General features: G+C 44.2%; 1 protein-coding gene across 1 annotated transcript in view; it reads left to right on the forward strand.

Annotated features, from left to right (window-relative positions):
• Nucleotides 1-16,032, forward strand: part of LOC310835947 (steroidogenic factor 1-like) — a gene marked incomplete at its 5' end in the record, with an annotated part of 56,175 nt that extends 40,143 nt beyond the window's left edge. Inside the window, one exon of the mRNA XM_083720911.1 lies at nt 15,726-16,032. Coding sequence (XP_083577037.1) covers nt 15,726-15,973 — 248 coding nt within the window. The 3' untranslated portion in view covers nt 15,974-16,032. The remainder of the gene's footprint in view (nt 1-15,725) is intronic.
• Between the last annotated feature and the right edge of the window lie 391 nt (nt 16,033-16,423).

The raw sequence follows: 16,423 nt of genomic DNA on the forward strand, positions 1-16,423 counted from the left end.
TTCTCCAGCCAGCCACTCGAGGGGATGCAAAGTGTTATGTACAGTGGACGCTCGGGTTGCGAACATGATCCGTGCGGGAGGCACGTCCGCAACCCGCAGCGGCACGTCTGCACACGCACGGATTGCGATTCATTTTTTTAAAAAAAATAATTTTTATTAACTGGCCAATCACATCAAATTAAATCACATCACATAAATTCCAAATTACAAAGCCAAATTTTTAAATTTTGTTGGGGGAACCCATACTTCAAGATCCAAAGGGGGATTCAAATCATCTTCTTATTACTGCGTTAATGTCCAAATCAGTCCCAATCAGTCCAGACAAAGTTCATAATTCTATCCAGTCTTATCTTGGTGTTTCCACATCATATCTTGTTCATATAATTTCTCTTTTTCTTTTACGATCTCTTCTGTTAGTCTCCTTAAACCGATAAGCAAATATAATAATCCTGTGTGAATTTCCCGTTCTTCCAACGGATTGCGATTCATGCGCGACTGCCGAAAGCCGGAAGTAACACATTCCGGTGCTTCCAGGTTTCGGTTGCCTGCAACCCCAAAAAACACAACCTGAAGCGTCTGTAACCCGAGGTATGACTGTAGAGTGGTACCTCTGGTTGCGAACGGGATCCGTTCCGGAGCCCCGTTTGCAACATGAGCAGAACGCAACCTGCGTCTGCGTGTCTGCACACGCGTGGGTCGCAATTCGCCGCTTCTGCGCATGCACGTGATGTCATTTTGAGTGTCTATGCAGGCATGAGCGGCGAAACCCGGAAGTAACCCGTTCTGGTACTTCCGGGTTTCGGCGGTCCGCAACCCCAAAAAACACAACCTGAAGCGTCTGTAATCCGAGGTATGACTGTATTAAGATTAGCTGCAGTTCTCACTCAGGGCCACCAATATGCAAATGAAGGACTGAGAACTGTCGCTCACTGACTGGTTAGCTAGTTGGGAGTTGTTACTGTTACAAGTTACTTAGTATAATATAAAGCAGCCAGCTAGGCTGCAGTCACTCTGACTCCAGGAGCAGTTCTAACTGCTGTAATAGAGAGCTGTGAATCTAACAGAGCTGTGTCCTTCATCCATCTTCCCCACTATTTAACATGGAGCAAGAGCGGCTTTTGTGCGCCTGCATTCCCTTAAGCGATTGCAATTTATCTGACGCCTCCAGCAGACAAAAGCGGCACTGAATGCAAAGAACTCTTAAGGGCATAGAAATGGTCCCGGCAGCTCTGCCTGTGTGTGAGGCGGCTTTTGTCGCAGGACGGAGTCTTTGCGGCCGCTCTCTCTCAGTGGAGTGCGTCAATGTTATTTGGACAACATTCTTTATGCCTTACAGGAATGAAAAGATTATTCAAATATTCAATTAAATCGTGAATAGGGTTTCTTCTCCAAACCAGGTGAGTTGATCAAGACGAACCCTCTATTTTTGTGCCACCTCAAAGTGTGTGTGTTTGGGGGGGGGGGATGGTAGGGAAGAGAAGGCTTTAGCAGCGTAACTTCTAGGGTGTGTGAGTGTGAGGACTGCGTGTCCCCCCCTCTTTCTCCTGAAAATGAAAATCACAATACAGTGGTACCTCTGGTTGCAAATGGGATCCGTTCCGAAGCCCCGTTCACAACCTGAGCAGAATACAACCTGTGTCTGCGCGTGCGCAGGTCGCCACGTCTGCGTATGCGCGTGATGTCATTTTGAGTGCGCATGCGCGAGCGGCAAAACACGGAAGTAACCCATTCCGTTATTTCCTGGTCGCCGCGGTACGTATCCTGAAAGAACGTAACCTGAACCGAATGTAACAAGAGCTATGACTGTAATGTTATGCAGATGAAGAGATTCCATAATTGCGTGCCTGATTATCCCAGCAGTGACTCAGAAATGAAAGGGGGCAGTCAGCACTTCAACTGCTAAGCACAAGGCCCAGGTCAGGGGAATGTCAAAAGAGCCCTGAGGCAGGATGGGACCAGTGGCCCTCCCCGCCCTGCGTTCTGTTCTCGCAGTGGCCAGTGAGATGCCCATTATGGGAAACCCACAAGCAGGGCCCAAGCGCCAGAGAGTGCCCTCTCCCCTCCTGCTCTTTCCAGCTGGTTCTCCACCTGTGGGTCCCCAGATGTCGTTGGACTACAACCTTTTGGGAAGGCCTTGTTGGCCTTTAGTTGGGCTGGATCCAGAACTTGGCACGGCTGAGAGAAGCATGTCCTGAGTGTTTTTATAGGGATGGGAGCCATGCAGTTCTCTAACTGCCATCAGCCGTGGGCAGCCTGGTCAGGGACTATGGGAGCAGTGTGTCCAGCAATGTTTGGAGGGCACCAGGCCTTCCAGAACTGCTTTACAGAGGACACAAGGGCAGGTCCCTGCCCCAAGGACCCTGCAGCCTAAAATTCTACCCAGGTGGGATGCAGCAGGAAGCAATATGTTGTTGTTGTTTTCAGTTACAGGTGGTTAGGCTCGGTTGTATCCCCTGGGAACTGTGTGCAAGCCTTAGGGTGAGGTGCCACTGAAGCCAGGCTGTCCACAGTTGTCTGCAAGACCCCTGGGGGAAGGAGATGTCTCTTGAGACATTGGCGGACACTTGAGGGCCTTTTGACAGCAAATCTGGGCCCTGAAGGAGGGCTGCCACTCATGGTGCCCCCATCTCCAATATTGCTGCTGGATGCCTTGAGAGTCTACAAAATGAGAGCTTGCCACTGTCAGGAGTTCAGCCTACACTCGAGTAGGACCCTGGCAGAGACACATGCCTGACTGGCATGTTCTCCCCCTCCTGGTCTTTTGTTCGGGAGCTTCATAAGCTTTCTTCAGCCCAAACATCACAGCGACCGATGCCAGCCGACACTGGCACACTTAGGGATCCGCAGAGTCTTCGCAGCATTGCGTAACAGACCTCAGCAACTCAGCATTTTGGCTAATCTACAGTGGTACCTCGGGTTAAGTACTTAATTTGTTCTGGAGGTCCGTTCTTAACCTGGAACTGTTCTTAACCTGAAGCACCACTTTAGCTAATGGGGCCTCCTGCTGCCGCCGCGCTGCCAGAGCACGATTTCTGTTCTCATCCTGAAGCAAAGTTCTTAACCCGAGGTACTATTTCTGGGTTAGCGGAGTATGCAACCTGAAGCGTATGTAACCCGAGGTACCACTGTACTTTATTTACATACAGTATAAACACACACGGAGCACTGCAACATGGCTCCCTCCCTCTCTAGCATCAGACAGCAAAGAGAAAAAGAACAAAGGACAATAGTCCCACTTCATGGAACACAGTGACACAAACACCCTGCCGCCGTCACTTCCCACTCTGTGGAGTCAAAACATATACCGTCATGTGATAAACAATCCCATGACTGAAATCATAGATCAGGACTTCCGGAGGCGGCGCGAAACAGCAATGGCGGTCCTCTTCGCGCTGTGAAGAGGGGCTCCGCGAAAAAGGGTCGTCCGCTACGGCAAAGCGGAGACCCATCAAGAAAAACCGCAGGCAGAGCGAGCCTGCGGCCGTGGGACTCGGCGGGCGCCTTGAGCCCCCCCAGAAGCGGAGAAGGAGCCTCGTAAGAGGCTCCGGAACGTGAAAGGGGGAGCGGCGCTGTGAGTTCATCGCTCTTTTCGTGGATGCAAAGCCGCGCTGCTGCTGCTGATGAGCGCCGACCTTTCTTCTTGAAAACATCGGAATTGGAGCAACATACCCGTGAGTAAAGGGTTTAAATCTTTAACCAAATTGGAGAAATTCGGCTGAAAACGGGAGGCGAGTAACAGGAAGTCCGCCTCCCGACTCTGCTAATTAGACCAAAGCAAGGGCTCTGAAGCGAGCTGAAGTGTTTAAAAGGGATTGTAAAAGTGGAAGAAAGAGTGCATTGATAGACTGTGTATCTTTGAGGAGAAAAGGGAAAGAATTGTGAAATTTATGGACTTTTGTCTTTTGGAACTGTCCCCCTATTTTTGAGCTAAACGGAATTAAAAGGGGTAACCCCGTCATCGGGCTGCCAGTGTATGGAAGAGAACTGTCAAACTGCTGTCAAACTGACGACATTGTAGCAGAGACTTAAACTGTTGCATGGACTGAGATATTAATGTTTAACATTGTTGCTGAGACCTCCTTTGACACCTTGTGGCTGGAGTTTAAGAAATTAGAAGCTCTGGAAACCTTCCTTTTGTGCATTGGATTTACAAAAATTTAACATGGGGAATATAGGAACTTCAATGGCAGAAAATAGTTCCTTCCTTCTTTGAAATTTTGAAATACTCCCCCTAGAGGATTGTGGAAGTATAGTGGCCTGGGAACTGAACTTTATTGAAATTCTCTGTGGTTTAATTGTTTATACTTTGGACTTGTCTTTCTCATGGGACAAAAGATCATTTGACCTTGAACAGAGGCAGGTGTGGAATGAGCGGCTCAGGGAGAACAAGAGCAGCTAAAGCTAAAGATAAAGAAAAAGAGAAAAAATCTGGGCAACTTACGCAAACAACTTTAACTCATCATCGTAGATCATCCGTCCCAACTGTGCTGACAGCACAGGAGGTGGAATTTGTACAGCCTGCTACAGAAGATATGGCAACTGGAGGATCTGAAACAGTTTTGAAACAAATTTTGGAACAACTGGCAGTTTTAAATCAAAAAGTGGACAATCAAACATCAAAAATTGACCAAGCTACATCCTCTATTGGCAGATTAACTGAACAGGTTTCGCAGCACACCCAGGCGATTGAAAAACTGCAAGGAGCTACGGCTGAAAACTACAAATTAGCTGTGGAAGCCAACCAAAAAGCAGAACAGGAGAATATAAAGGTTGATGAAGTTAAAGGGGAAGTAAGGCCTCTGAAAAGACAGGTAGGGGAACAACAAGCCTACCTGTCATTGGTTGAACTGAAAAGTAAAGAAAACAATCTCAGGATAAGGGCTATCCCGGAACTGGAGAAAGACAATTTAGAGGGATTTCTGACACTTTTGTTCTCCAAATTCTGGGGAATTGAGGAAGAAAAGGACTTTAAAATTGTGACAGCCTTTAGACTGGGAAAATCTGTAAAGAAAGACAAGTCCAGAGACTGCTTAGTTATTCTGAGATCAAGAGAAGAGAGGGATAAGATATTAGGCCTACATTTCAAGAAATCTTTGGAGATAGAAGGCAAAAGGGCCGAAATTTACAGAGATATACCCAAATATCTCTTGGAACTTAGGACTACCTATATAGACCTGACTAAATTGTTGAGACACAACGGAATTCCTTATAGGTGGGAGTTTCCACAAGGACTTTCATTTACTTACAAAGGAAGGAAAATAAAAATTAAATCACTTGAAGACCAGCAGAAGTTCCTACACGACCACGAGGAGGACCTGCAAAAAGGAGCTGCAGCTTCTTGGCCTCCACCACCACCGGGACCACCTTCAAGAGTCATACCACCTGGATCTGGACTAGCACTACCTCCTCCGGGATCGGAGGGAAGCTTAGATACCCCATTGTAGGACCCGTCAATTGATTCAGGATGTCTCTGCAGCTTCTCAGTTGGAACATAAATGGCGGAAATTCCCCGGAAAAAATAAGGAAAGTTTTTCACATTTTGAAAAAGGAACAATTGGATGTTATCTGCCTACAAGAAACACATGTGACAAGGCTCCACAGAAAAGTGCTAATTAATAAAAGACTAGGCCAAGAATTTATTTCTTCGGATAAAGTTAAGAAAAGAGGAGTGGTGATATATGCAAAGGAGAGCCTGTCACCGAAATTCTTATTTAAAGATGAACATGGCCGAATTTTGGCGATTGAAATACAGACACAAGGAGAAAAATTTTTGATATTAGGAATATATGCTCCAAATGAGGGAAAATCGGAATTTTTCAGGAAGCTGCATGAGACTATGCTGGATTACTTGGACTATAATAACATCATTATGTTGGGTGATATGAATGGGGTTGTGTCTGTAAACATGGATAAGTCACAAAGTGCCAACATATCGAAAGATGGCAGACTACCTAAAACCTTTTTTGAAATGACTGACAATATGGACTTAATCGACATATGGAGGGTTAAGAACCCTCTAGGGAAAGAAGGGACTTTCTTTTCTGAAGCTCATCTGACATGGACACGAATCGACCAAATATGGACAACTAGAGGACTGGCACCTAAGACTAGAAAAGTGGAAATCTGCCCAAAAACCTGCTCCGACCATAATGCTTTGAAAGTGGAATTGAGACTAAATACAACCGGATCCTTCAGATGGAAAATGAATGACACTATATTAAGAGATCAGGAGATTGTTAAGAAGGCCCAAAAAACTTTAAAGGACTATTTTGAGATAAATTTGAATACCACCGTGGAAAAAAGAATAATCTGGGACGCAAGTAAGGCAGTTATGAGAGGGTTTCTAATACAACAAAAGACGATTAAGAAAAGGCTCTGGAATGAAAAGAAGGAGAAGATATTGGAGAAAATAAGAGAAGGAGAGAAAAAATTAAGATCTAGGCCTAAGTCGAAGGATGTGTTAAGAGAAGTGAAATTTTTCCAGGCGCAATATTCAAAATTGATAAATCAAGAGGTGGAATGGAAAATTAAACAAATGAAACAAAGATTCTTCGAATCAGCGAATAAGTGTGGGAAACTGCTAGCCTGGCAGTTGAAAAAGAGACAAAAGCTTAATACAGTTACAAATCTAGAGATTGAAGGGAGAATGGTTCAGAAACCCGAGGAAATTAGAAAGTGTTTCCAGAGATACTTCAAAGAACTCTACTCACAAGGGCCGCAAAAAGCTTCCGAGGTGGATCAATTTCTTAAAATTAATGGATTACAAAAAATACCCCCGGAAATGAGAACAAACCTGAACTGTAACATCACACAGCAAGAAATTGAAAGTGCCATTCAGAATCTTCAATTGGGCAAGTCTCCAGGCCCTGATGGTCTAACCTCCAAATATTATAAAGTTTTAAAGGATTATTTGATACAACCTTTGATGGAGGTTTGCAACCAGATTATGGAGGGAAGGAAGGCACCGGATACGTGGAAAGAAGCTTTCATCACATTGATACCTAAACTAGAAACTGAAAAGACTCAACTTAAGAATTACCGCCCCATCTCACTCCTAAACGTGGATTACAAAATTTTTGCAGATATTCTGGCAAGTAGATTTAAAAAAGTATTAAATGAAGTGATCCATAAGGACCAAGCTGGCTTTCTCCCTGGTAGGCATTTGTTTGACAACACAAGAAATATTATTGACATTTTGGAACTTCTACAAACAAATCTTAACACTAGAGCGGCCTTAATTTTTATTGATGCAGAGAAGGCCTTTGATAATATTTCTTGGATGTTCATGAAGAAAAATTTGGAAGGGATGGGAGTGGGGCGGGGGTTTGAAAATGGTATAGAAGCAATCTATACAGAACAAAAAGCTAAATTGATAGTAAACAATGTGGTGACAGAGGAGTTTAAAATTGAAAAAGGGACACGTCAGGGGTGCCCCCTATCCCCCCTATTGTTCATCTCAGTTCTGGAGGTGTTGCTAAACATGATTAGAAAGGACCGGTTGGTCCAAGGAATCGAGGTCGGAGTGAAACAATATAAATTGAAAGCATTTGCAGACGACTTGGTATTAACATTACAGGAACCAGTCTCCAGTACTAAAAGAGTGTTAGAATTAATTTCTGACTTTGGTCGGGTGGCGGGGTTTAAGTTAAATAAGCAAAAAACCAAGGTTTTAGCAAAAAATTTGACAGTCACCGAAACAGATGAGTTCTCTAAAGAAACGGAGTTGAATGTGGTTAAAAAAGTAAAATACCTAGGGGTGTACCTGACCTCCAAAAATTTGAATTTGTTTAAAGATAACTATGAGAAATGTTGGTCAGAAATCAAAAGAGATTTGGAAACATGGTCAAGATTGAAACTTTCCTTGTTAGGCCGAATAGCTGCTGTAAAGATGAATGTATTGCCGAAAATGTTATTTTTGTTTCAGGCCCTACAGATCGTGGACAAGGTGGAATGTTTTGGAAAGTGGCAGAAGGATATTTCTAAGTTTGTTTGGCAGGGCAAAAAGCCCCGAATAAAGTTTAAAATATTAACTGATGCGAAAGAAAGAGGGGGATTTGCCCTGCCAGACTTGAGGTTATATTATGAATCTGCAGCCTTCTGCTGGTTGAAAGATTGGATTTTACTGGAGAACACTGACGTCCTAGATCTGGAAGGGTTTGACAATGCGTTTGGGTGGCATGCATATTTGTGGTATGACAAGGTTAAAGTGCACAAATTGTTTAAAAATCATATTGTCAGAAGAGCACTTTTGATGGTCTGGACAAAATATAAAGACTTATTGGAGAGTAAGACTCCGAGGTGGCTCTCACCGGTGGAGGCCAAGGCACGTAAGAGACTTAACATGGAGGCCCATTGGCCTAAATACTGGGAAATAATTGAAAAAATTGGAGACAATTGGAGGTTGCTGAGCTTGGAAAAACTGAAAACTAAGGTGCGAGACTGGCTGCACTACGCGCAAATTCAGGAGGTCTTTAAAATAGATAAAAAGGTTGGATTCCAGGTGGAAAAATCGAAACTAGAGACTGAATTGTTAGAGCCAAAAAGTAAACTACTTTCGAGAATGTATAACTTGCTGCTTAAGTGGAATACACAGGACGAGACAGTCAAATCCACCATGATAAAATGGGCGCAGGACGTGGGGCACAACATTATGTTTGTAGACTGGGAAAGGTTATGGAACACCGGTTTGAAATTTACGGCATGCACTGCCTTGAAGGAAAATATTATGAAAATGGTATACCGGTGGTACATGACCCCAGTCAAGCTAGCTAAGATATACCATCTGTCTGACAATAAATGTTGGAAATGTAGAGAGGCGGAAGGGACATTCTTTCATCTCTGGTGGACCTGCCCGAAAGTGAAGGCCTTCTGGGAAATGATCCATAATGAACTAAAAAAGGTACTGAGATTTACCTTACCTAAGAAACCAGAGGCCTTCCTTCTGGGCATGGTAGACCAGAGAGTGCTTAAGAAGGACAGAACCTTTTTCATGTACGCTACCACAGCAGCAAGGATCCTGATTGCAAAATATTGGAAGACACAAGATTTACCCACGCTGGAGGAATGGCAATCACAGTTGATGGACTATATGGAATTGGCTGAAATGACTGGCAGAATCCGAGACTTGGGAGAAGAAACAATTGAGGAGGACTGGAAAAAGTTTAAGGACTATTTGAAAAAACACTATAAGCTGTATGAATGTTAAAAAAATGCACCTTTCAGGAAACTCTAGCTTCAGCAAATGTAAGTTAATGAAATGAAAATTAAGACACAAGAATTTAGAGGTAAAATAATGAAATAACTTTATTGTGTTTAATACAAAGCATACAAGAATTGGGTTATAGTAAAATTGAAATCAGGGAACATGATAAAATGGAAGATACAATAAGTTTTGAAATAAGTTAACAAATTGCTGATGTTTTATATGACAGAGAACGCAGGGTTTGGAGGATGTGGGGAAGTCCTTTAGATTGGATGGAAAAAGAACATGGAAATTTGTTACTCTTCTATTCTATTTTCTTATAACTATCCTTTATTCTTTTTTCTGTATTTCTTAAAATTAATAAAAATATTAATAAAAAAAAAATGAAATCATAGATCAGGAATTCTAACAGCCACTTCTCCAGAGAAGGTTCTAGGAAGGGATCTCGAGGAAAAGCAGATTTGCAAAAAGACTCCCGGGGGAGGGCAATAGCTCAGTGGAAGAGCTTCCGCTTTGTGTGCAGGAGGTCCTGGGTTCAATCCTCAGCAGCATCTCCAGGTAGGTAGGCCTGGGAGGGGGCTAAATATCTCCTGCCGTGGAGAGCCATGGCTGCCAGTACGTGTAGACAGTACTGATCCTTTTTTTTAAGAATCCCCCCCATGCTTTATTAATTTTAAAAACATAACATTACAAAACAAATACAAAACAAAACAAGATGCATCAAGCCACAAAGGGCAATCCAGTAATTAATACTCCCTACACCATACGTACACACCGAAAATGAAAAGATTAAGTTCATCCATCGCTAATTCTAACGTAACTTCCGGTCCCCCCACTGTGGTTCCTAAATTTCATTGCGCTGCACACTTAACTTTTTCTCTCCTAAGTTCTTCTGTTATTTTAATTCTGTAATGATTTCTTAATTCATGCTGAAATCAATCCAGGCCTGCCAAAGAATTTATGTTATTACAATGTTTGTTTAAATATTCTCTGTAGATATTCCACTCTTTATTAAATACTTGATCTGTATGGTCTCAGAATCTTGCTAGTTCTGCATATTCTAGCATTTTATTTTGCCAGTCTAATTTTGAGGGAATAGAATCTCCTTTCCATACTTTAGCAATTAGAATCCTAGCTGCTGTTACCGCATACATAAAGATTTTCCTTACCTGTTTAGGGATTTCATTGCTCATTATGTCTAGCAAGAAGGCTTCGAGCCTCTTTGGGAAGGAACATTTAAACAATTTTTTAAGTTCATTGTAGATTGTTTCCCAAAATTCCCTGATTTTTTTGCCGTTCCACCACACGTGGATCATGGTGCCTTCCGCCTCCTTGCATCTCCAACAGATGTTTGATCTAGATTTATAAATTTTGGCCAGTTTTACAGGTGTTAAGTACCATCTGTAGAGCATCTTCATGAAATTCTCTTTCAAATCGTAGCACACTGTGAATTTTAGGTCCTCCTTCTACAACCTCTCCCATGATTCCATCTGGATGTTGTGCCCAAAATCTCTGGCCCATTGTACCATGACAGATTTTACTTCTTCCTCCCTGACCTCCCAGTCAAGGAGGCACCTGTACATGTTAGAGAGTGTTTGTGTGTGTTTATTAAACAGTATTAATAATAATTATTATTATTTGTACCCCACCCTCCCTGGCCAGAGCCGGGCTCAGGGCAGCTAACACCAGTAAAATTACAATAAAAAGATAATGGGGGGGGGGGGACGACCGACCAATTTAAAATGCAGGTTAAAATGCAATTTAAAATGCAGCCTCATTTTAAAAGTAGCCCATAGATCAAAACCATAAGGGGAGGGAAACATAAGGGTCAGACTGAGACCAAACCAAAGGCCAGACAAAACAACTCTGTCTTGCAGACCCTACGGAAAGATGTCAAGTCCCGCAGGGCCCTAGTTTATTGTGACAGAGCGTTCCCCCAAGTCGGGGCCAATACTGAAAAGGCCCTGGCCCTAGTTGAGACCAATCTAACCACCTTGCGACTTGGGACCTCCAAAATGTTGTCATTTGTGGACCTTAAGGTCCTCCATGGTGCATACCAGGAGAGGCGGTCCCGTAGGTACGTGGAAATCTTGAAATTTCTGTGGAAAAGCCTTTCTGTTTGTCCTTTTGGAATGTTTCATTTAACTGAAAATACTGCAACCAATCAATCAAATGTGTCCGAATTGCTTCAAATTTCTTAAATTTTAGCTTATTTTGTTTTTCTTCCAATAAGTCTTTATAAGTTGCCCAATTACTTCTCTCATGCTGTTTTTTTAAACTGAGAACGCTTCTGCCGGGGACAGCCACCATGGCGTTTTTGGTTCTAGTAAGTCCTTATATTTGGCCCGCACCATGTAAAGCAATTTCCTGATCACGTGGTTCAAAAACCCTTTGTGGACCTTCTCATATCCCAGATGGGCATGCCAGCCGTATCTGTTATTGAATCCTTCTAGATCCAGCAAGTCGGTGTTTTTTAATGTTAGCCATTCCCAAATCCAGGCGAGACAAACTGCATCGTGATACAATTTCAGATCTGAAATAGACAGTACTGATCTAGGTGGGTGGGTGAGTGAAGCAGCTTCCTCCATCCCTATTTAAACCAGCCCTTTCTTCAGAACCCTGAGGACTGAAATCTCACTGTTGTTTTTAAGGGAAATGCTGTAGTTTTGCAGGAGAGCACCTGCTTCACCTGCAGGAGGTCCCAGGTTCAATCCCAGGTTCAGTGAGTGGCATCTCCATGCAGTGCTTGGAATGTTCTTTGCCTGAGGCTCTGGAGTGCTGCTGTCCTTCAGTGCCAGCAAACTCCAGCTTCGTTGGAGTTCTCTTGTTTTGAGAGAGGGAGAAAAACGTTCTCTTTCCTTTGTGCCTTCCATCATTTTATACACTTCTGCCACGCTGCCTCTTACTCACCTTTTCTCCAAATCTAAAAGTCCTCAGTGCTGCAGCCTCCATCCGTTGCTCCATCCTCCCCTTGGTCATTCTGACGGCCCTTTTTTGAACCTTTTCTAATGTGTGGGAATGTTCAGGGATGCAGGAGAGGATATATTGTCTGATAATAGCCTTTCCAACATGTGTTAACAAGTTCACAATTTAGCAGAGTAACATTCTCCCTTTTAAACTTGCAGCGGATGCATTTGCTCAGGCTTGCTAAACCCTCTATAATAACTGTTCTGGTATTTTCCCCTTATTCCCTCATAAAAGATAAGACACGACACAGTCTTCTATAAAAGTATAAAGAGAGTTTACTCACATATCATTCTGTTCACAATAGGATTCCAGAAGGCAGACTTAGCTTAGAAAAGTAACATATACCTGGAAACTATCTCATAAGAAGACAGTCCCTTTGTCATCTTTTGACTGGAAGCCAAGAGGGCATCTTTGGCTAAAGCAAATGTTGCTTCTTCGATGCATGTAGTCAAAAGGAGAGAGATGGCTGCCCTGCCCTGTGCTTTTGTCATTACCTGCTCAGGTGAGGCCACACCCACCTCTAGTCACATGCAAAGGAAGTCTGTCCCAGCCCAGAAGGAAACAGGAAGTTTACCTGCTGGCTGAACAAACATTCCTCCCTATGTGTAAACATGTTCACTCTAGGAATGTTGTACTTGACTGCCCACACAATGCCCTCCCCCCCCCCTTAAATGGGAAAAGTGCTTATAAACACATACATACAAAAAAACCCCAAACAGATTTATTTCTTTAAAAAGATCAGCGGCCACAAGAGCAACTAGAATGGTTATATCCACTGATCTGACACATAAAGACACCTGCACTTAAGTTATTTCGGGGGGAGACCCTTATATCAACTTATATGCCAAATGATCTTACTCCTTCACAACAAATCAGGTTTGGATGGTCTTTCAGAATTAAGGGCAGAATCTTAATGTTTAAGGGTATCAGAATACAGTGTCCAGAGGTCCAACATTTTTGAAACAATGACCATTTTCTTCATGGTTTCAGCCAACCCACAATGGAGGAGCTACAAGTACAACTCCATCTTCTCGGACAAACAGCATCGGAATACAGTGGTACCTTGGCTTACATACGCTTCAGGTTACAGACTCCGCTAACCCAGAAATAGTACCTCGGGTTAATAACTTTGCTTCAGGCTGAGAACAGAAATCATGCTCTGGCGGCGCGGCGACAGCAGGAGGCCCCATTAGCTAAAGTGGTGCTTCAGGTTAAGAACAGTTTCAGGTTAAGAGAGGACCTCCAGAACGAATTAGGTACTTAACCCGAGGTACCACTGTATTCCTTTTGGTAGATTTATAAATCTCTTCATAGGTTTCTTCATCCATTTCTATTGTTGTCACAGTCTCCTCAACATCACCCAAAATCTTATTTAAGTGCTGGTAACAAGCAAATAATCTGCCTCGAAGTTTTCGGTCATTTCTCATTTTTACATCAATTCGTTCATCAAGACTAAGCTTGATGAGATCCAAGGGCTCTTCTACAGTATTTGTGGTTTGTTGCTGCTCCACCTCGTCCGCCATTTTTTCAAAGCCCCTCCAATACTCTTTTGGAGGTGAGGCCAGAATTCTGTGGTTCTAGGCTGAGTGTTGGAAGTGAGAGGGAGGGAGGAGAGATATTGGCGACACCCCCAGAAGGCCCGCTGTGTCTTCCCAGTTAGCCTTGAAAAGGCCCTATCTCATCTCCCCCTTGTGAGTGTGGCAAGAATAGGAGGAACAGGTGGCCGCCCACCATTGAGCTAAAGCCCCCTCCCACTGCTGTTGCTTGGCCCCTGCCCTCCCCCAGTGGCCCCCCTGCTCGCCCCACAGATGAAGTCAGGCCCAAGGAAGGAAGTTTGCATTGGTGGCTTTTGCCGAGTTTTCAAGAGCAGTGTGCATAGAGCAGGCACATTTTCAGGCAGGTGGGCAACAGCTTAAGAGGGATGTGCTTATCACTGCACCTTCACACCCGTCTCTCTCATCCTCCTACCCCTTGTTCTTTGGCTGAGCTGCTTGAGGCACCTTGGATCATGGTTTCCATGTCAGCTGAGCCCTCTTTTCACCTGGGAAGGCCAAACAGATTAAGCCCCAATCCCTCCAGCTGGTGTTTAGAGAGGAACACAACAGAGTGGCTTTGAAGTGAACGTTTGTTTAGGGAACATCAGAAAATAAGAAGAAGGTCGCTTGTCAGATATGGTTTATTTATCTTGCATAACCTTTACCAGCCTGATGCTCATCTGCAAAGCATAAGGCTGGCAAGGTCAGACCCTGTTCATCCAGGCAGATGGCCAGATGAAGCTTATGAAGGTAGGAAGAGCCATTAGCTGGATCAGGCCAATGTGCTATCTAGTCCTGTTCTATCCTCTGGCTGACTAGATGCTTGTGGGAAACCAGCAAGCAGGATCCTTGCACAAGAGCAGATCTCCCCTCCTGTGGTTTCCTGCATCTGGTATTCAGAAGCGTCACTGCCTCTGACCATGGAGGCAGAGCGCAGTAATTGTGGCTCGTCTCCTCTTCCATGGATTTGTCCAAACCTCCATCAAGGCTCTCCAAATTGGTGGCCATCATTGCCTGCTGTGGGAGGGAGTTCCATAGTTTAATGTTGCGCTGCTTGAAGAACTACTTCTTTTTCTCTGTCCTGAATCTTCCAACATTCAGCCTCATTGGATGCCCACAAGTTCTGGTGTCATCATGCGAGAGGGAGGGGGGAAACTCCGCTTTCTCCACACCACATGCAATTGTTTATGCTTCCGTCAGGTCGCCTCCGGTCCCCTTTTCTCTACACTAAAAAGCCCCGACCGCTGCAGGCTCTCCTCACAGGGGAGCCTCTCCATCAACCTCAGCCATTTTGCAGATATCAGCCGATGGCTTGTGCGAGCTTTGCAAGCGACACCTTCCATGTTTGGGGCCTGTGTGCCCAGGAGGAAGTCCTTCCATTTTTTTAAAAAAATAATATTTATTAAAGTTTCAAAAAAAATACAAAAATAAAGAAAAAGAAAAACAGAAAATACAAAATACAGAAAAAGTAGAAACAATTAAAAAAAAATCCATCTTTCCATGTCTTGTCTTTCATTTACTTGTTTCCTTGACCTCCTCACACCTCCCTTTTTTGTATTCTAGTTCAATTGATTATTTCAGCAAATCCTTTCCATTCTTGTTTTTATCTTACTAATTTATCTTAATATATTGTAGCTTTACATTCTGACCTGTTAACAATCTATTCTTCCTTAACCCTATATAGCATTACTGCAAAAACCACATTACATCATTCCAACATCCTTTTAGCATTCCTTAATTTTACAGTGTTTCTGTAGATAGTCTTTAAATTTCTTCCAATCTTCTTCTACTGATTCTTCTCCCTGGTCTCGGATTTTGCCAGTCATTTCCGCCAGTTCCATATAGTCCATCACCTTCATCTGCCATTCTTCCCAGGTGGGTAGATCTTGTGTCTTCCAATACTTCGCTATAAGTATTCTTGCTGCTGTTGTTGCATAAGGAGGAAGTCCTTCCATTCAAGAGAGGTTACCCCATTCAATGCATCCCCCTCTTATTTCCCCTCCCCCTCCCCCCTGCTGCAGATGTGAAATTCGTGGAGAATTCAAGTGTGGTGAAGGAAGCCCAGGAAAAGGCCAACGCAGCCCTGATGGAGTACACTCTCTGCAACTACCCACATGCCACAGACAAGTTCCGCCAGCTTCTGATGCAGCTGGCCAACGTCCGGTCCCTGAGCATGCAAGCAGAGGAGTACCTGTACCACAAGCACCTGAGCGGGGACGTGCCCTGCAACAGCCTCCTGATTCAAATGCTCCACGCCAAGCGGACTTGAGAGCGCAAAGCAAGGCTCTCTGTCCCCCCTTCGTCTGGGGAAGAGACTCACGGCAGCAGAGGTGCAAGGGTGGTGGCAGATAGGTCAGGCCCCGGGATTGGGGGGGGGGTGTAGGGTGACAGGGAAGGGTGAATGTCTTGTCATCCCCTCCCCACAGGCGACCTCTCCCAGTTCTGACTTTCATACAGGCCATAGAGAAGCTCCAGGTCGCCTGGTTTCCCCACCAGGCAGCTGCGGGTGCAAACCCCAACCCTTGCCTGCATTTTGGTGTGATTCCTCCTGAGTTCCAGGCTCTCGCTCTCTATAAGCCATGGGACTAAGCTGTGTGGGGACTACCCTTGGAGGCTGTTTAGGGGATGCTTTGGGTGGGGGTTGGCTTTCCTAACTGGGCGGGAGAGGAGTCTTCTCCCAGGGTGTGTGAGAGAGGAGGCATCTGCCCGAGCTCCCCAC

The sequence above is a fragment of the Podarcis gaigeae genome (assembly GCF_964106915.1).
Source record: "Podarcis gaigeae genome assembly, chromosome: W".
Taxonomy (NCBI): Eukaryota; Metazoa; Chordata; class Lepidosauria; order Squamata; family Lacertidae; genus Podarcis; species Podarcis gaigeae.